Below are 20244 nucleotides of genomic sequence, written 5' to 3'. Positions count from 1 at the left end.
TTTTTTTTCTTTTCCCTTATTACCTTTCCCCTGCCCTTCCCACTTCCCCTACAACTTTAGCCCTTTTCTTCCTATTCATATTGTCAATTATACCATTAGGATATTATGTACCATTATAGTTTTTCATACCAGAGAAATTATTCGGTATTTATACATGTGTGACCTATTTATTTCACTAAAGAGTATATCCTCAAAATGTATCCATTTTGCCATGAATTTTCCTATAATTTCTCATTCTTTATGGCTGAGTAGTATTTCATTTTATAGAAAAACCACATCTTCTTTATCCAGTCTCCAATTGATGGGCAAATGGGCTGTTTCCAAGTTTTAGCTATTGAAGCTGTGTTTTCTAAGAACTAAGCTGAATAATGCCAGAGGTGGGAAGAATGCCAGGGGCTGGGTATATACAGTCAGCCTTTACTGTTCTGACAAGGTCCTGGCAAATTCCAGCTTTGGGTACTTGGTATCTTTCTGGTGTTCTGAAGATGCGGATGTTACATATTGCACAGTGGAGGGGGGCTAACAATAAGGGCCTCACAGTAATGTAGGGCACATCCTTTACGATCCTTGGTTGGCCTTTGCTACAACTCTTGAGGTATTTTGTGTATCCCTATTTTAGAGAGAGGGATCTTAAAATGAGGATGGACTCAGCTTATGGGCCTGTGATATGTAAAGGGAGGAGCTGGAATTTGGATCTAGGTTTTTAGTGATTGTAATGCCATTGTTGTTTGCGCTGCTTTGTGTCCCCCTATTCATTTCTTAGACTTCGTTGCTGTTGAGTAATCTGCACACAGTACTGTGTGGCAATTGTCTGCGAATGGATTACTTGGTAATAGATTTGGCTTTGATGCTTAATGTCTTCCAGCATCGTGTCATTCATTTGTTAACAGAGGAGGTTTCATTGTCAAGTAACAGGAAAATAAGGTTATTTTCCCAATTCCAATCTCTTTAACAAGTTACCTGCTCAACGCTCTCATTTATCTTGGGAAGAATTAGACCCTTCTTCATTTGTAACCAAATGAAATCCATACTATGCAAGACACAGGAGATATTTATCAGAGAGAAGACAGAGGACACAGAGAGAAGGGCGCTCCACAATTATGTTTCTCTCTCCCCAGTTGTCTTTACAGAACAGAGTGGTGCTGTCTCTGGATTTAATTTAGAATACTCATTACTGCTAATAGTTATCTGCAAACCACCAGTGACCAATTGAAGAAATGACTTGTCAGATCTCTAATGGAAACAAGTAATTTCTGAGCTTTGAGTTGTTATAATTTCAGCAGTACAATGCGATCTATGCTGTGGGGTCTGGGGCCTCAAACGAATGAGATTTGATTATTCCACATCGTGTATAATTAAAATACGCTCTGCTGTTAAGTGGTTGTTCCTGTTTTATCATAAGAGTAATAATCGCTACTGTTTATTGAGTTCTTGCCCTGAGTTGGGTGCTTTATATTAAGTTCTCTATACATTCCTTTAATATTAAAGCAGCTTTCTAAGATAGAGAGCTATTACTTATTTTTGAGGGGCACAGTTTTAAATTTTATTTCTAGATGGGCAGATTTAACAGCATTGTAAAATTTTTGTTTCACATTTTGTTAATCTGTCTTTTGAGCCAGAAGGAATCCTGAATCCCCCTCTCTTTATTATATGTAGGAGAAACTGAGGCCCAGGGATATAAAGTGACAGAGCCATTCTCAGAGATACCCTGAGGCTGCCTGAGGCTCACAGCTTCTAGAGCCAGACTGCCTGTGTGTTCACTTCTGCTTGGTGACCTTGGGCCACCCTGTGCTTGCCTCACCCTTGACACGGGTGTAGAGATGGTGCCGACTTCACAGAGCTCTCGGGAAGATGGACGCATAACGCATGCATTCGTGGCATGGAGTACATTCCATGTGCTAGCTGTTTCTCCTTCTTTCTGTTATCATTTATCCCTACTCTGCCGTGTGATTCAAGTTGCTCTTGCCCCGACTGTTCTTTGTGGCCTAAGTCTTGTTTTACTTGAAGGTGGGGGAGAGCCTTCTGTGCCAATATGTTTTAAGATTTATGTTTTTTCTTTATGACTGTGGTCCTTGGGCTGCTGTTAGGTTTTTATGGCACTGATATTTTTTATTGTAGCATTTTCAAGAGCACATTCTGCAGCTGAAATTGAAATGACCACACTATTTTCAATGTCTCCCTTTTAGGTCTTTCATAAGTCACTGAAATTTTTCATTTGGCCTCAGTTTCATGTAGTAGCTCAGGCTGTAGATCTCTGTGTGGTGGTGGACTGAACTTTCTGTGAGATGCTTATAGGAAGTGCATTGGTCATCTAAAGCTAATATCCAGTGAGCAGGCATATTAAAGGGGGCTAGAATACTTCTGATTTAAAGGGGGAACTCGTGATTCCTCTATTCTAGTCTTAGCTGACTGACGTCTGAACATCAGCAGTTGTATTTAGTCCCTAAAGAGTTAGTCATAATGAATCATGCACACTCATATTTATATCAGCATAGTTTATAATAGCTAAATTGTGGATGATGGCCTACCTGCCCATCATCAGATGAATGGATAAGAAAATACGGTATTTGTACACAGTGGAATACTAGTGTGCCACGAGTAAGGAAAAACTTAAGGCATTTGTAGGTAAATGGATGTGCCCTGAGACCAAATGTTAAGTGAAATAAATCAGACACAAGCTTAAATATGGCATGGTTTCTCTTATATGAGAAACTCAAAATATAAATAAAGAGTAAAAGATAATAGGGAGTAGGTAGATCTTTTTCAAATGGGGAGGAGAACAAGATATGGAGGGAGGTGGAAGGGAGGGAAGGGAAAGGGGATGGAAAAAAATTGAAGAAAGAAATGGAAATAGTGGTCCGGGGATTTAGCTCAGCGGTTCGGTGGCCTGCCTTGCAAGCGCAAGGACCCGAGTTCAATCCCCGGTACCAAAAAAAAGAAATGGGAATAGAGCTTTTAAAAATGGGAAGGGGACCAAGAATTGGAAGAAGCAGAGATGCGTAGAAGGAGTAGAGGACAAGAAAGGAATTAAGATGTGTTATGTAGCTGGACGTGGTGGCACACACCTATAATCCCAGCACTCGGGAGGCTGAGGCAGGAGGATCGCTGTGAGTTCGAGACCAGCCTGGGCTACATAGTGAATTCCAGGTCAGTCTCACTACATAGTGAGACCCTGTCTCAACTCCCCCCCGCAAAAAAAAGATGTGTTATGTAAATGTACCAACTCCCCATGATAAATGTAAACATTATGTACTGCAAACATGTACTAATAAAAAAAGTAGTTGAATTTAGTGAGGGTCTAATAAGACAAAGGTTCGCTTGTGGTTTTGCTCCCACTCATCCATTCAGTAAGCAGTTTCACATGTATGCCTTATGCCAGTCTGCCACCAGGGACTTGGAAATCTGTGATGGATTAAAGCCAGGTAGTTTCCCTGAGTCTAACTGGGACGATGGAGAGGAACATGACACACTGATATAGTAAGGTAAGAACCAGGTGCTGCGAGGCCACAGAGTTGGGCCTCTGAATGACAGGCAGGTCAGGGAAGCCTCTTTGGGTCAGCTTTTTTCCGAGTCAGGGCACTGGGACAAGTAGGGATTGGGCAGACAGAGAGGGCTGGGAGAGCATCACAGGTATAAGCACTCATGCAGGATTGAGCGAGCACAGCAGAGCCGGATGAGTTCAAGGAATTGTAAGTTCCCTTTGGCTGGAATGAAGCTCTGTGAGGGAAATGAAGCCACCAAAGGAGGCAGGAGCCAGATCCTGCAGGTTCCTGAGTTTTGTCCTAAAGACGAAAGGAACCAGTGATGGGTGCTAACATGGGGTGGAAATGATCAGAAGTGTGCTTTCAGAGTTACGCAGGCTGGCAACTGTGAGGAAGAGTTTGGAGGGAAGCAAGGTGGTGTCAAGGTGATAAAGCAGGAGCTGCTGCAGTGGGGTAGGCCAGAGGGAGTAAGGTGGGCATGAAGGAGCTGCAGTTGAGATTGTACGTAGGCCGGCCTGGCCTGACCCTGGAAGAGCTACAGCGTCCTGACATCCAGTCCGCTCTTTGACACGTGGGGTCTCAGAGCCCTGAGGGGCGGGCGGGTCTGATTCAGATTCTGAACCCAGGCCTCTGGCAGCAGTCCTTTCACCCTCATCTCAGTGCTGTGCATGTGCTCACTGATGTGTAAAGACTGCTTACTTTCCTTTGGGTCTTTAAACTGCTGATCTATGGTCCAGGGTCCGCATTAGCTTCCAACGTAATCACTTGTGTGGAAGGCCTAGCAGTGGGAAGTTGGTGAGGCAGTTTGGTCTTCAGTAGGAGCCTCCTCACTGGTCCTTCCCAGATGGTAATGTCGTGGGGAGCTCTTTGGGCTGAAGAAGGCCGGCGGGAGGTAGTGTTTTGGGAAGCCCCGTGCTTCTCAGCTGTGACCTGTTCTGGACACTAAGGTCTCTCTCCCCCCTCTCTCTTTTTCTTTAAAAGTTTGGACTGAGGAAAATCCAGAGACTGGCATGGTATATCCAGTCCTGGCAGCTGCCTTTATCATTATATAGAAGAATTTAATTCTGGCTTTTGACAGGGACTGACATGAATAGTTTTTCATTGCAATACTAATGGAAGGCATTATTTAGTGTCCAGATATTTCATAATAATGTGTATTAAAACGAATGGGTTGGGCCATAATTTACATAATTGCCTACTGTGGCACATTTCAAGTTGTTTCTCATTTATCCCTATTACAAACAAAGCTGTGACAAGTATCCTTGTGCATATATCTTTTTCCAGTTATCAGATTTTTTTAGGATAAATTCCTAGAAATAGGCTTTTTGGATATCAAAGGTTTTATGTGTAAATTATATGTAACAAACAGACACTACAAAAGAAGGTTGATTTCCAGTGCACTCTCTTAAGAAACTGAGAAAACTCTCAGCTGGGTGTGGCCGAAACATTTGTCACATCCTGTTTCTACCCACATCTCTTTGTCTTCGTCCTTTGTTTGACTTTCTCATACACTGATGCCCAGGGACAATGGTGTTAATGTATTTTGTGACTCTTGTTCCTGTTTGTTGAAAAGTCATAGTCTCAGCTCAGGCAGATTCAGATGTCTTATCCGGTTTGGCAAGGAGCTTTTTATGTTTAAGTTTGCTCTTAGAGCCAGACATGGTGGTGCACATCTGTAATCCCAGCACTTGGGAGGCTGAGGCAGGAGGATTCCATTGAGTTTGAGGCCGGAATGGACTACATAGTGATGTCAGGGCCAGGCTGTACTACATAGTGAGACTCTTCCTCAGAAAATAAAAAAACAAACAGAAAATTGCTTTGTGACACCTGTGTTGTGAATTACTAATCCACAGAGAGCAGGGCCTCCCCTGTTCGTATCGCCCTGCAGCTTTCAGAAGTGCCGTGATGTATAGGTTCAACATGGACTGGAGGATGATGATAACTAGGTTTAGGTCTGGTCTGTCCACTTCCTGACATGAGTAGGTGGCTTCCAGAACCTCAGGTGTAAATTGGGGATAGAGTCGGTGATGTGAGGATTTCACGAGCTGTGGTGTGGAAAGCACCTAGATGATGCCTGCTGTACAGTGTTGTGCACTCAGGAAATGCTAGCATTGCCTCTAATCTGAGGTTCTCTCCACTGTAGCTATTGCCCCTGAGTTTCTGCCACATCAGATTTTACTTTCTGCTGATACTTTCATGATTTTTTTGACCTTGAAATTAAATCCCTAACTTCTTGTCGTGGCCCAGCAGATCCTGCCTGGGTGCTGGGAAGCGCCCTATTTTCCTGAACGCTGCGTGTTCCCCGCTTCCCTTGTACATTGTGCTCCTGACACACACACACTGCTCTTCCTCAACCACACCCAGCTTGTGCCTGTGCCTGGGGCACCCTCTGTCCCTTTTTTGGACTGTCTGGCTTCTGGACCTTCCTGTCTTAGCTTTAATGTGACCTGGTTAAGGAGGCTGTCCCTAACTCCTTTCCTCTACTCACTGTTCCCTCTTCGGTTAGGCACTCAACACCCTTTATATCAAGGATCTCACAACTCTTTGCCATTATACCCTTATTTGTGTACTTGTTTAACATATGTCACCTCTCCTGTATGGCTGGTACCCAACACCAAACCCAACAAGATGATACATGCTTAATAAATACGTGTTGATTGAAAGTATGACCTTGTATGGGAAAACAAACCTCTAAGTTTTGATTGCTTTATATATAAAATGGAAAAATACTACTTACATCAGAGGCTTGCAGTGAGGATTAAATAGCATGCTAGGATAGTGCCTGTCATACAAGGTCTTCAGCAAACAGGTGGCTGTTATGGTTATTGTTAATCAAGTGCCTGGAGACAGTGTAGCCAGGGGGGAGACAGAGTGTAAGGACAGATCTTACAGACCCAGGGTCACATGAGAGGAAGCAGTAATGAGGCAAGGTAAGGCTAGGAGTGGAGGAAATGGGAGTGTTTGGAAGGAGGCAGGAGAGCATGAACCCAGTGTCATACAGACCAGTAGAAGAGCTGAGGACCCATTCTGTAGCTGGCAGAATGCGTGCTGTGTCCACTGTCTGCAGAGCTCTCTGCACAACATGGGACCTTTGCAAAGTCCAGCACCTGGGGTCACATTTAGCTTACGGATGGTGGGGCTGTCTGCTAAGTGTCAAGCGCAGGGGTTTATCTGTGTAGTAGGAGGCCTGTTTCATGGACTGAACCCTCTGAGTTCCTGTACCTCTGCACATCCTGGCATGCCCTCCAAAAAACCTGGCCAGATGGCAGGCTGGGCAGTGTAAATTTTTACAGTCTTCTTGAAGGCCATTTGGAAAGAGATTTTGATAACCATAAAAATAAAATTACTCTTGAGCCCAATAACCCATTTTTGGGAACTTTATCTGAAAGAACCCGGTGGAATGAAAAAGCTGTTCATGAAGGTGTTTGTTGCTGTGTAATGTGTAATTGTGAAAAATAGGCAACAAGGGAAATTATATTTTACGTTTGTCCTCTCTTTTTTGACTTCTTGCAACAAGCTTGTATTGAGGGTATTTCAGATGAGGAAGTGAACGTTGAAAAGATTGAATGACTTATCCATGGGCTTGGTTTGATGGAGAAGTTGAAATAAGTCAGATGTTAGATCTTGCACTTTCCAGGAGAGCACACTGAATCTAAAAATGTTCAGTAGAGAAATGGTTAAATGATCAACTGCCAGTCAATTCAGTGGAATTTATTGTAGTCATTTTAAGTGATAATTATGTGTAATTTTGCAACATCATGAAAATACTTGATATAATATTAAGTGAAAGCAATGGAGTGTACAGATTCACTTTAATTCTACAGAACATGTATGTTCATGAGCAAAGGCTGAAAAGCATATGTAGAGAAGTGATTTCATAAGGCAGTTATGTTCCAAGCATTGTTTGCGGTTCAGTTTTAAAACTCTGCTATTGGTACAGTATTGTTTGTTAGTAAATAGATATTTGCCTAGTAACAGTGTTCTCGACAATTTGAAGACACCAGGGAGAGTACTGGCAACTGAAACTAATTCCAAAGCATCTTTCTCATTTTACTGACTCATATGGCTGCTGTTGGGGGAATTATTTTACATGCAGTACTATTTATCAGAGATGAACTTTGGGCAACAAGAGAGCATGGTCTTTTGTTGTGTCTTTGTGAGGCCTAAACATTTCTGTACTTGCAGAAGAGGATAAAAAATTGATTGTAACTCCAAAGTGTGCTTACTGAGGGCTTGCATCAGAAATGGATTTCTTTTCGAAGCTGTGCCATGTTTATTGCTTGCTAGGTGCCAGACTCTTCCAGGTGCTTAGCTCATTTAGTTGTCACAATGCCCCTGTGAGGTAATTGATTTTATCCTCATTTTATAGATGAGACAACAGTGGCTCAAAGCTGTTAAATAATCTTCTTGAAGTCACACAGCTCACAAGGAGCAGTAACAGGGAGTCTAGTCAGTTACTGCTGACCTCAGAGCCTGTGGTTCTGGTCCTCCTCTTGGGAGAAAGATGGCCTTATGGGGGAGCTTCCACTTTAGAGCCCTCTGCTCTTGGAAGCCAGTGAAACCAGTAGAGTTAGTCACCGTGCCTCAAATTCAGTTGAAGAAGGGTTGGTTAGGGTTCTTCTGATTCTTTTTCATTGCTGTTCAGTTTTTGTATCTCTTCCTTTTTGGATGGAGCATGAGGCTGGGTGTTTTACTTGCTTTTCTGTTTGCTAAGACAAAATATTCAAACCTGAAGTTAAGCGGGGAAAGGTTTATGGTAGCTCACACTCTGTAGGGGTTTCAGTCTGTAGTCAGCTGGATCCAAGGAAGGGTGGCATGGCAGAGGGGCATCATAGAGGAGGATAGTTCATGGAATAGCAGGCCAGGCAGAAGGCAGCAAAGCAGTGAACAAATATACAGCTTTTTTCTGTCCCTTTATATGCCATCCAGGCTACCTGCCTTTGGGGTGTTGCCACCCACAACCTGGGTGGGGTACTTTTAATCCCAATATCATACACACTAACAAGGCACCTTTGAAACTCCCCTCCTGTGACCACATGAGGCTCTATGGGGACATCTAGATACAAGCTGTAACACTAGGCAAGGCTTTTGACAGACAATGGGAGTAGGAAGAAGCCAGAACAAATGACTAGCAACTGGCCCTTAATCCTCCCCTCTCTGCAGCCTCAGAAAACCTTACCCTGTAATCATGTTGGGATGGTTCCCATTTCAGATGGCTGCAGTTCCACAATAACACTTGGATTCCAAGGGCTGGAATGTGGCAAACACAGCCTTTGCATTAGCTTACTTTCGAGCATTCTAAGTCATATTTGGTGGTTTTTGTGTTTTGGGGTATTTATTTCTACTGTGTGGCAAGCTGTTTTCAGTTCTTCCAATTCAACTTAAATATTTTTTTCTTTGAACTTGTTTCTTTTAAAGGGAAAAGAACACATGAAAGAAACATTAAGGTGGCTTAAATTCTCATGCTGTGCTAGGCACCATACTAAACATTCTGATTTATCTCTTTTAATCCTTATAATGGCTCAGCGAGATAGGTATTATTATTATAATCAGTTTTTTATAGCTAAGGGAGCTGAAGCCAACAGACAGTGAACTTGACTAAGATCATATAGCTAATAAGGTAGTGTGGACTGTGTTAATTCGTTAATTTATGTATTCCTTTAACAGTGTGGTTGAGCATCTACTGTGCTTTAAATACTGTGCTAAATCTTTGAGGAAATACTCATGAAAGATTAAGTCCTTGCCCACAGAAGTGGATTATATTCATGGAACAAACATGATAAGAAATAAGAAATAGGCAGATAAATAAGATACATACAGATTGTGGATAATTTTAGCCAGAAAATATGATCAGTTGATCAGTATGACTTGGTGGGAGTGGCGGAGATGGGCACCACTTGAGATTAGATAAAGGGCAGTGACATTGGAGCCAAGATGAGAGGGATGAGGCATGGTGCAGGGAAGGAGGGCTTTGCAAGGAGACAAGGGCTTAGCTTATTTAAGGGTCAGAGGGACTGTTAAGGCTAGAATGCTGAACAAGGAAGATGTTGACTGATGAGGCTGGAAAGACAGGTAGGAGTCAGGTCATACACCACTTTGTCTGATTCCAAAGAATGATGGGAATAAAACAGTGGAGGGTTTAAGCTGGAGAATGATGTGGGCAGATTTGTCTGACTAAAGCTTGTGGAGCTCTCATTACATCACACATCTGTAAGTGTGTCTGTCCTATCCTCCATGCAGCCATTGGCTGTTTAGTAACCGCCTCATGTACCAACTAGAATATACAAAATGGATATGGTTCCCCATCTCTTACAGCTGGGTGGGAAGGGAGGCAGTAACTGTTGGGCCACAATGTAGAGCGATCATTTCTAGGACAAGGAGAGTAAGGGGTATGTGGAAACACTGAGAAGGATCCCCAGTCCAGCCAGAGAGAACTTTGAGGGAAATGATACGAAGCAGAGAAATGACTGGCCACCATGGGGAGGATGGTGCTTGTATTTCTTTTTATTCATTGGCTTGTCTGGTGTTTGCATGACCTTTTGAAGGCATATTTTCCATTTGCACAATTTTTAAGCTTCTTTACCTATGAATAGGAGGAATATTCTTTCAAGTGTTAAGAGTTTTAGCATTGTGTACAATGTAGGCATTCTAAGCAACCACCATAAATATTTTATTGGTAGCTGACTAATAGAGTAAGGTTTCTCTTTGTAGGAAGCATCTGGTAGGATAGACTTTTTTGTTTGAATGAATGTTTTATGTGTTGTTTCCTTAAAACATTTAAAAGGAGGCTTTAATGAACCTACCAATGTATCTTGAACTGTGCTTGTTAGCAACAAAATTGAAACCTTAAGTATTAACAAGAGGGCCAAAGGCAAACAGTTTGAAAATATACTGACTGTAGAATGTGCTTATCATTTTCTTTTATCCAGTCCTAAAACTATATTTATTGAAAAGAATATTATCTGCTGTTATTGTTTAAAATACCAAAGAAGTATCTGAGTGAGTGTGTGTGTGTGTATGTAGAAATTACTAGTATCCAAGTGTATATTCTCATTTATTGAAAAGAATATTATCTGCTGTTATTGTTTAAAATACCAAAGAAGTATCTGAGTGAGTGTGTGTGTGTGTGTATGTAGAAATTACTAGTATCCAAGTGTAGCTATTCTCATTTTGCTCTATTTTATTTTAGTTTATCTTTTAAGTCAACCTTATTGAGAGACAATTTACATAAAATAAAATTCACCAGTTTTAAGCTCTGGAGAATACTGACACTTGTCCCCTGTCTTGTAACTACTATTGTAATAAAGATACATATGGTTATAGTTTTTTAGTACATCTGTACCGTTACAGGCTCCTGTAACCATCACCACAATCGGAATATAGAACATTTCTAGAATACAAAAAAATTTTCTTGTGTTTTTTGCCTCATTGTGGTTAAACCCTCTCTTTGCTCCAAACCTCTGGCAACTGATGTTTGTTTTCTTCATCCCTATAATTTTGCTTTTCCCAGAATGTCATATAAACGGAATCATACAGTATGTAATCTTTTGAGTCTTGCTTCCTTCTTGCAGTAGAATGTTTTTGGAATTCATTCATGTTGTGTTATCTGTCATAGTTCCTGGGTACTGTTCCATGTTATGGTTCCAGACTGTTTATTCATTCACTCTTGGAAGGACATTTAGGTTCATTCTACCTTTGGGTGATTAATAGTAAATCTATAGTAAATACTTGTGTACAGGTTTTTGTGTGAACTTGCGTTTTTTCTTTTTCACGATAAATATGTAGAAATAAAATTGCTGAGTACTATGTTAAATGTAGGTTTTGCTAAGACATTGCCAAACTATTATGTGGTGTGGTTGTGCCATTTTACGTTTCCATGACCAGAGAAGAATTCCATTTTTTCCCACATTCTCATCAGCATTTAGTATTGTCAGTTTTAAAAAATTGTAGCTTTAGTTTGTATTTCTGTAAAAGCTAAGGATGTTAAAAATCTTTACCATCTGTATATCGTCTGTGAAGTTTTTATTCACATCTTTTGCCTTTTTTCCCAGGAAACATTGATTTGTTTTGGTTATTTCGTTGCAGTTATATTTTGAGAGTTATTTGTATTCTAGATGCAATTCCCCTTGTAGATATGTGATTTACAAATATTTTCTCCCTGTGTGTAGCTTGTCTTTTCATTCTCTTAACTGGTTATTTTTCAGACCAGGTTTCACATTTTAATGAAGCTAGTGTATTGATCGTTTTCTCTTAAGGATCATGCCTTTGGTATTATGTCTAAAGAACTCTTTGTCTTCCTGTAGATTCCAACAGTTCACTCTTATATTTTCTAAAAATTACATAGTTTTATATTTTACATCTAGATCTTTGATCTAATTTGAATGAACTTTTGTTTAATATGTGAAGTTTAGGTCAAGATGAATTTTTGTAAAAGGATGTCCAATTATTCCAACACCATTTGTTGAAAATAAAGACTGTCCTTCATTGACTTGTCTTTCCATCTATGACAAAAATCATTTTGGCCATATTTTTATGGGGCTAGTGCAGTATTTTCTACTCAGTTTCATTTCATTTTTCTTTTACAAAATTGTTTTGATTCTTCTAATTTTTCTTTAAAGTAAATTTTATAATTGGCATGTCTGTGTTTACAAAAAAATCCTGCTGGGATTTTGATTGGAATTGTGTCAAATCTATAGATACATTTCCAGAGGATTGACATCTTTACTAAGTCTTCCAATCCATTAATTTGTGAAGCATATATTATATGTTTTATTAGATTTATACTTAGGTTAATTCACATTTTGGAGCTATTATAAATGGCAATTTTAAAAATAATTCAGCTTTTGATTGCTCATTCATTGCTAATATATTAAAATATGATGGATATTTGTATGTTGACCTTGCCAAGTTTACTTAAGAGTACTAGGAGCTTATTTTGTAGATTCATTGTGGTTTATTCCTTCCTTTCTAATCTGAATGTCTTTTCTTTTTCCTTTCCTTGTTGTACTGCTTGGAATTTCAAATACAATGTTGGGTAGGAATTGTGAGAGTGGATATCCTTTCTTTATTTCTAATGCTAACAGTAGTGACCACTTTTTCATCTTTAATTAAATATGTTTTCTGTAGATGTTTGACACTTTTTTACAGATGTACTTAGCAAATTCTTTTAATTCATAGTTTGCCTGAGGGTTTTTTTTTTAAATGAATGGCTGTTGTGTTTTGTGAAATGGTTTTGCTGCACCAACTGATATGACCATATCTTTTAAAATTCTTTAGGCTGTTTATATTCACTATATATATATTTGACTTTCAAATTGTGAATTAGTTTTATATTGCGGGGATAACTTAATCTATTTGCTAAAATTTAGCTGAAGATTTTTCTGTTTATAGTCATGAAAGATTTGACTTGTAAGTTTCCTGTAATGGCTTTTGTCTGGTTTTGGTGTCAAGAGTAATGTTTCTTTCTTAAAGTGAAGTGGGAAGGAGCCATCATTTTCTGTTTTCTGGAAGAGATCTGATAGAATTGATGTTATTTTTCCTTTAAAGATTTGGTAGGAACTTCTACTGAAATAATCTCCATGTGGATTTTTCTTTTATGTAAGCCTATTAACTACAAAATCAATTTTAAAAATTATTACATGACTATTCAAGTTATCTTTTGTGTGTGTGTGTGTGTGTGTGTGTGTGTGTGTGTGTGTGTGTGTGTGTTTTTACTGGGGATTGAACTCGGGTCCTTGTGCTTTTGAGGCAGGTGGCAGAACCACTGAACTAAATCCCCTGGCCCTTTTTGTGTGAGTTTTAGTAATTGATGGCTTTCAAGGAATTGGTGTGTGCATAGAGTTATATGTATTATTCCTATATTATTTTGTAATTGTCATTAGCTCTATATTGGCAGATCCTTTTTCATCCCACTGAGTTAGACCTCCAACCCTCTTTCATTTTTGGTATTGGTAATTTATGTGTATCTTCTTTTTCCTCTAGTAGCCTTGCCAGAGGATTTTTAAAAATCAGTTTATTGATCATTTGACATAACCTACATTTAGGATTTATTTTTCTGTTATTTATCTGATTTTTGCTCTGATGTTTATTATATCTTTCATTCTTATTTGGCATTTATTTTGCTCTTTTTTCTTGTGAGGAAGACTAAATTGTTGATTTTAGACCTTTTATTTCTAAAATGTTTGATAGTATACATTTCCCCTAAGAATTGATTTAACTGCATCTTACAAATTGTGATGTATTGTGTTTTCACTTTAGTTTAATTCAAAATGTCTTCTGATTTCCCTTGGGGCTTTCTCTTTGATCTGAGTATTGTTTAGAAATGTATTGTTTAATGTCTCGGTATTTGGAGATTTTTCAGTTTTATTATTGACTTTCAGTTTAATTGTATTATGGTAAGAGAACATAGTTTGCTTTCATTTCTTCCAGATTTGTTAAGGTTTGTTTTATGACCCAGGATATCTTGGCAACTATTCCATACTCACTGTAGTTATTGGGTAGTGTTTCATAAATGTAAATTAGATCCTGTTAGTTAATAATATTGTTCAGTTATTTCGTATTCTTGTTGATTTTTGGTCTACTTCTATGGATTAATGAGAGAAGAGTATTGACGTTTTTAGCTGTAATTGGAGATTTGCCCATTTTTCTTTTCAATTTTATTTTGCTTTATGAACTTGAAGGTACGTAAAATGTTAAGCATGTACACATTAGGATTTTTTTGCCTTATTATTATATAATGTGCTTCTTTATCCTTGAGTAATTTTCTTTGCTCTGAAGTCTAGTTTCTGATATTAATAGCCATGTTAGCTTTCTTTTAAATAGTGTTTATTTATATGATGTATCTTTTAAAATTCTTTTAACTTTAATCTACTTCTATTATGATATTTAAAGTAAATTCTTGATATATAGCATGTAATTTTTTTCTTTAAATTTGTTCTCATATTTAAAGTGGAATGTTTATTCCATTTACATTTAATATATGAATGTATTGTGATTTAGGCCTACCATTTTCTTACTTGTTTTTTGTTTTTCCTTCTTCTGTTTCCCTGTTGAAACCTCTTTCAGATTATTTTACCACTCCATTTAAATTTCTCTGGCAAGTTTATTTATTTTGGTACTGGGGATTGAACTCGGGACCTTGTATTTGTGAGGCAGGTGGCAGTACCACTGAGCTAAATCCCTGGCCCTCTGGCAAGTTGTTGAATATATTTCTTTGAATTTATTTAAAACTGTTATTAAATTTTGGTGATTGCTTTAGCGATTATCATACAAATATAAGTATACATCTATGTACACATTTAACTTTTTAATTTCACCATAAGGAAAATGTGAAAATGTTAACACTGCCTATCTCCAATATATATTATTGTAACTTACACTGAAAACTCCACTAGACTGTTGTAGTTTTGTTTTTGACTATCATGCATTTTTAAAAGAATTTTGGGCTTTTCATTTTAATTGCTTCTTTGGTAGCTCCTCAGATATTTGCCATTTGTTTTTCTTTTCCTTCCATTTCTGAAGTTCCACAATTCTTTTTGTTATTATTTCTGTTCAATCTGAAGAACTTCCTATATCATTTTAAAAAATTTTAAATTAATGAATTATTTTTTTGTTCTTTTGAGACAGGTCTTGCTATTTAGTTCAGTTTAGACTTCAATTCACTGTGTAGTAGCCTAGGCTGGCTGTGAACTTCTGGTGATCCTCCTACTTCAGCCTTCCAAGTGCTGGGATTATAGGCATGTGCTACCATACCTCGCTGATTTCTTTTAATAGCAGATCTATTGCTCACGAATCCCTTTTTTTTCTGCATTATAAAATGTCTTCATTTTATCTTTATTCCTTAAGGATAGTTTTAGTGGATATAAAATTCTGGCATAAAAGTTTCTTTTCAGCCCTTTAAAAATGTTGCACTGCCTCTGGCCTCTATGATTTTGATGAGGAGTGGGCCATCAACTTGAATCATTGTTCCTTTTCCCATATGTAATGTGTTATTTTTCTCAGGCTGCTTTTGAGAGTTGCTTTGGTCTCAATGGGTTATCCTTTTTGGTATTTGGTAAGCTTCTGTATGTTTTATGCCTTTTTCCAAAATTAGAACATGTAAAGCTATTATTTTTTCAAATATTTCTTCTGTACCACATTCTTTTTTGTATTTCTGGGTTTCTTCAGGGACTTTAATGAATGTTGGGCCTTTGAGTATTGTCTCAGAAGCTATGTTAACTTTTTCAATTTTTCTTTTTCCTCTTTTTGTGTTGAATAACTTTTGTTGATCTCTTTGTAAGTTCATTTTCATTTTTTGAGACTGTCTACTCAACTTGTTATTTAATATTTTATTTTTCAGTTTTAAAATTTCTCTTTGGTTCTCTTTTATGCTTTCTGTTCCTCTGCTGAGAATTACTCTTTTACATTCATTTTAAGACTGTATATCCTAATGTCTTGGGGCATGGTTTTACATATTACAAACATTAGTCCTTTGACTATAAAGAATTTCACATTTTGATATAGTCAAATGCCTTTATTTCCTCCTCACAAAAATCTGTGAGGTTGATTTTATTATCCTTAATGTTAAAGATCAGGAAGCATGTCCAGGGAGAGGTAGCATGTTCAGGGTTGCAGCATGAAAAAATTAAGATTGACCTTAATATTGTCTCCAAAGCCCCTGGTGATTTCTGCATTAAAATCGAGAAGTAAGCTTGGTGAGTGGATTTGTGAATGAAAACAGATGCATGATTTATAGTGTGAGCAGACATACTAGATTTAGTAAAACACCAATCAGCACTTGTCACAATTCAGACAGTCTTAAAAAAGATTGCATATGTCTATTATTAAATGCTTTTGATTTTTTAAATTATGGAATTTATATGGTATAAAACTCAAAAGGTAAGGCCGGGCATGGCGATGCATGCTTGTAAGCCCATCATTTGAGAGATTGAGGCAGGAGGATTGCTGTGAGTTTGAGGTCAGCCTGGGCTACATACTGAGTTCAAGGCCAGCTCGAAGTATATAATGAGACCCTGTTTCAACAAACAAACAAGCATTCAAAAGGTAAAAAAGAATATATAGTATATTTCTGAGTATAGCTTTATATCAAGCCAATAAGCATGCATTCATGTCTCAGCCCCCATTTTGGAGTATACAGTGAATTATTTTTTGAGTCACAGTTTTGTACAAGATCATTAAAACTGACTCCTTCTGTCTTGCTGAAACTTTATACTCTTTGATTAACACTTTTCTCCTTTTATACCCTCTCCCCCATGCTTTTTATTTAAATAATAACATTCCATAAGTAATAGTCTGTATCAGTGTTCTCAAACCTTTTAGAGCTTTCAGTGATAACAAACAACTGGCTGAGTCATGCATGCCATAGGTTCACCACCACTGGTCTATATTATAGTATTTTTATTTTACAACACACCTTGGAGATAATTTGCTATATGAGTATACAGAGTGGTCTCTGTCTTTTTTTAAAGATTCTATAATATATCGCCAAGTGGATATAACCATCACTTAACCATAGATTAGTTAATTTTAAATAATTTAACCCTGCAGTGTTGGACTTCAAAAACGTTTTGAAGTATAGTATACCTATAGGAACACACCCATATGTGAACAGTTCAGTGAATTAAATATAAAAAAAAAACCCTCACCCCTATAACTATTACCATCAACAAGAAATGGAACATTATCAGCATTCCAGAAATCTCCTTCCTGGCTCTTCTCGAATGCCACCCACTCTTTCTTCCCAAAAGTACCTGTCATCTTGGACAGTTTTCAAGATTTCTAAATTGCAGTGGTACTTTTTTTTCTTGTAATCAGTAAGTCCCCTGTGAAAGGATATCTTGAGACTGAACATATTGTTTTCCAGTGATCTTTCATCTAATGTGTTTAGTGTTGATGATTCTTATGTGAATCAGTTATTATTATGGAGGTCACATAATGGTGATTTTCTGTTCATATTATTTTTCTACATTGGTTGACTGGGTAAAGGGGAGACTCTCCTCTTCCTTCTCTTCCCTTCCCTCCTGTCCCATCAGTGTGGAGCCATGATTTCTTTCTTTAGTCAAGCATCATTCACTCCGGTTGTTATTCATTACCCTAAATTTGACTAGTGGGAACTACTTAATTCTTCTGGGTGGTGTGATTGTAGCAAAGGTGAGCCCTCTCTGGTATTGAACACTTGATTCCCTTTTGTAGCACTGGAAGCTGCGGGGATTAATGTAGTTACTATTTGTTAGATCCTCTGCCTTTTGTTTAATTTAAATAACCCTTTTGTGCTTATGTTTCAGCATATCACTGAGTTGAAGAAAGAAAACTTTAACCTAAAGCTCCGCATCTATTTCCTTGAGGAAAGAATGCAACAGGAATTTGCCGGCCCCACTGAACACATCTATAAAACTGTGAGTGGCCGATGTCACTCTGCTGTTCCTTTTCTTTTTTCCTAGTCATTCCAAGCAGATACTTGATTGATACTTAACTTTCAGAGTTAGTATGCATAGGTAGCGCTGCTCTCATTTAATTTGGATTGATTAGGAGGAATATAAAGATATTAGGATGACCCTCATATTAATCAAAGAGGCACATGATTAATTTTAAGGAAGTCACAATTGTTTCACTGTCTTTATCTTAATTACCTGTTTATAATTATTCGTTATTTAGAAACAGGCGGTGAACCATTAGAATGGCTTTGGAGTGTATTCTTTTAACCAAGTAACTGGGTAACTTTGGGCAAGTCACTTCAGCTCTCTGGGCTTGCTTCTAGAATTGAGTGATAATCCCTGTGTCATAGGGTCATTTGTTTGGATTCAAATGGAATGACAGCTGAAAAGCTCCACACAGTCAGTGCTTGACAGTTGTCATCATTGTCTTAGAGAGGTTTCCTTTGGCTGCTCAGAGTTCAGATTGTCAGTTTTTCTGTGGTTTGACTCTTCTATATTCCTTTGTGCTTGCCTAGAACTGTCAGGAAAAAAAGTCTATTCTTATTTGAAGTCTTGACCTGGAGGTCTTTGTCTGAAAACAAACCTTGGTTCTGAAAGTTGAAAAAAGAACTTGGCTTTCTTGAAAAGACATGAGTACAAACAATATTTTGGTGCCCATTTCTTAGCTTTTTCTGGTAGATTAGCCCTTGGACTGAGAATAATTCTGTCTTTTGTCCTCTGAAGTTTGTACCAGTGGAAACTTTTGAAGGGAGAAAAAGAACTCTCCTTGAGTTTCAGCAGAGGAATTTAAATGGACTTTTCCTGAAGAAGAATTGTTCTGTCCTGAGCCTTTTCAAGAATTGAAAAGCTCCCTTGTCCCTGAAGGCACAGTTTTTTTTCAGTGTGGGGGTAGAAAGACCATGACGATGTTTCCTTTTCTGGAAGGCTGTGGTGATGCAATCAGAATTGCAGAGGAAAACCATTGGTCTAAAGCATTTTATGTGTAAATATGTAGTCCTGCATGTCTGCACTTCTGGGCTGGTAGGCAGCTAAACCGTGTCCCATTGCTCACTGTGTCAGGTACCACATTGGATGTTGTATGATTGCCATCTTGTAATTCTCAGGACAGCCCTGTGCAGTTATCTGCTCCAACCCTGAAGCTCTTTACCCTTGTAAGAGCTGGAAAAGGAATCATCTGCTTAAGGGCATTTCTGCAGTTTTCATGGAGCACTCTTGAAGTCATTTTACACTGCCACTCAGTATCCTTTGTGAAAGGATCAGTTTCTTCTAGAAAAAATTCTGCCTTATACGTGACTTCTTTAGTTCTTGTTTGATAGTAATAAAATAATCAAAGTCTTTCTCATTTGCTGGCTTATTCAGTTCTCAATCTCCAGTGTTGTGTTCGTCTTTTCACTTGTTTCTTGGGGGATCTGAAAGGAGTAACATTACTTTCCTACCTCCTGGACTTGTGCTTCTAAGGACAAGGAATGCCACACCTCCAGATCTGTGTTCGTTGGTAGCATGAAGGCAGGGCTTATGTGTATCCTGTTCATTCCACTATCCTCAGTGCTAGGCCTGTCACAGGTGCTTGGTAGGTGTAGAGGAAGGAGTGAATAAGTGAGTGTACACTGACTTACTACTATTGCATTGATCTCTTCTTGGACTTTGAACCCTGGACTTCTGGTCCTGTGCCTGTGGCCTTTCCTCTCTGGCCATGCTTTTGACTTACAGTACTTGCTCTCCCAGGGCTGCTTAGGAGAAGGGAGAGAGGCATGGCCTTTGAGATTGTAAATGTTACTGGAAATGTTATTTTAATTTAAAATATACATGTTAGAGAGTAGAGTATAAAACTGACATGAATTATTAAAATAGGCGAGAAAATGCAGAGAACTCTTATATTTCCAAACCATGCACCCAGATCTCTGTCTCTATTGCATGAATCCATCTAATATTCTTCCTGGGGTCCATTTGTGGGTTAGTTTGAGAAGCCCACAGTTGCTCCATTGTCTCATGTTGCGGTCCATCTGCCAAAGATTCTGTCTTTGGATTCTCACATGAGTTGTAAGCCCAGGGCCATGTGCGACTCCCTTTGTTCCAGGGAGTTAAGAGAAGGCAGTTAGTTGGAGAACACCATGATGTCCTTTAGAGACAGCTTTCCCTATTCAGTTGTGGCTTTTTATAAATGAGTGCCCTGGAATTTTATACTGCAACGAGACAGGCCATGGTGTGGCCTCACACTTATCCATTATTTTTTTTTAAGCTGTAATATGTTCCCACTGCTGCAACCACCACATGCATGATTGTAAACAACCAGAAATAATTGCCTTGGAATAGTAAAAACAAAGTGTAAA

General features: G+C 38.4%; 1 protein-coding gene across 7 annotated transcripts in view; it reads left to right on the top strand.

Annotated features, from left to right (window-relative positions):
* Cdk5rap2 (CDK5 regulatory subunit associated protein 2) overlaps positions 1–20244 on the top strand; it is a 190945-nt gene that overhangs the window by 15745 nt on the left and 154956 nt on the right. For all 7 annotated transcript variants that reach the window (XM_010602920.3, XM_010602923.3, XM_010602919.3 and 4 more), the window contains exon 4: positions 17765–17875. In XM_010602920.3, coding sequence (XP_010601222.1) covers positions 17765–17875 — 111 coding nt within the window. The remainder of the gene's footprint in view (positions 1–17764; positions 17876–20244) is intronic.

Source organism: Fukomys damarensis, unplaced genomic scaffold (assembly GCF_012274545.1).
Source record: "Fukomys damarensis isolate Sample0158 unplaced genomic scaffold, DMR_v1.0_HiC HiC_scaffold_36, whole genome shotgun sequence".
NCBI lineage: Eukaryota > Metazoa > Chordata > Mammalia > Rodentia > Bathyergidae > Fukomys > Fukomys damarensis.
The sequence above is the reverse complement of the archived record's forward strand: the minus strand, read 5'-3'. Positions and strand labels throughout refer to the sequence as shown.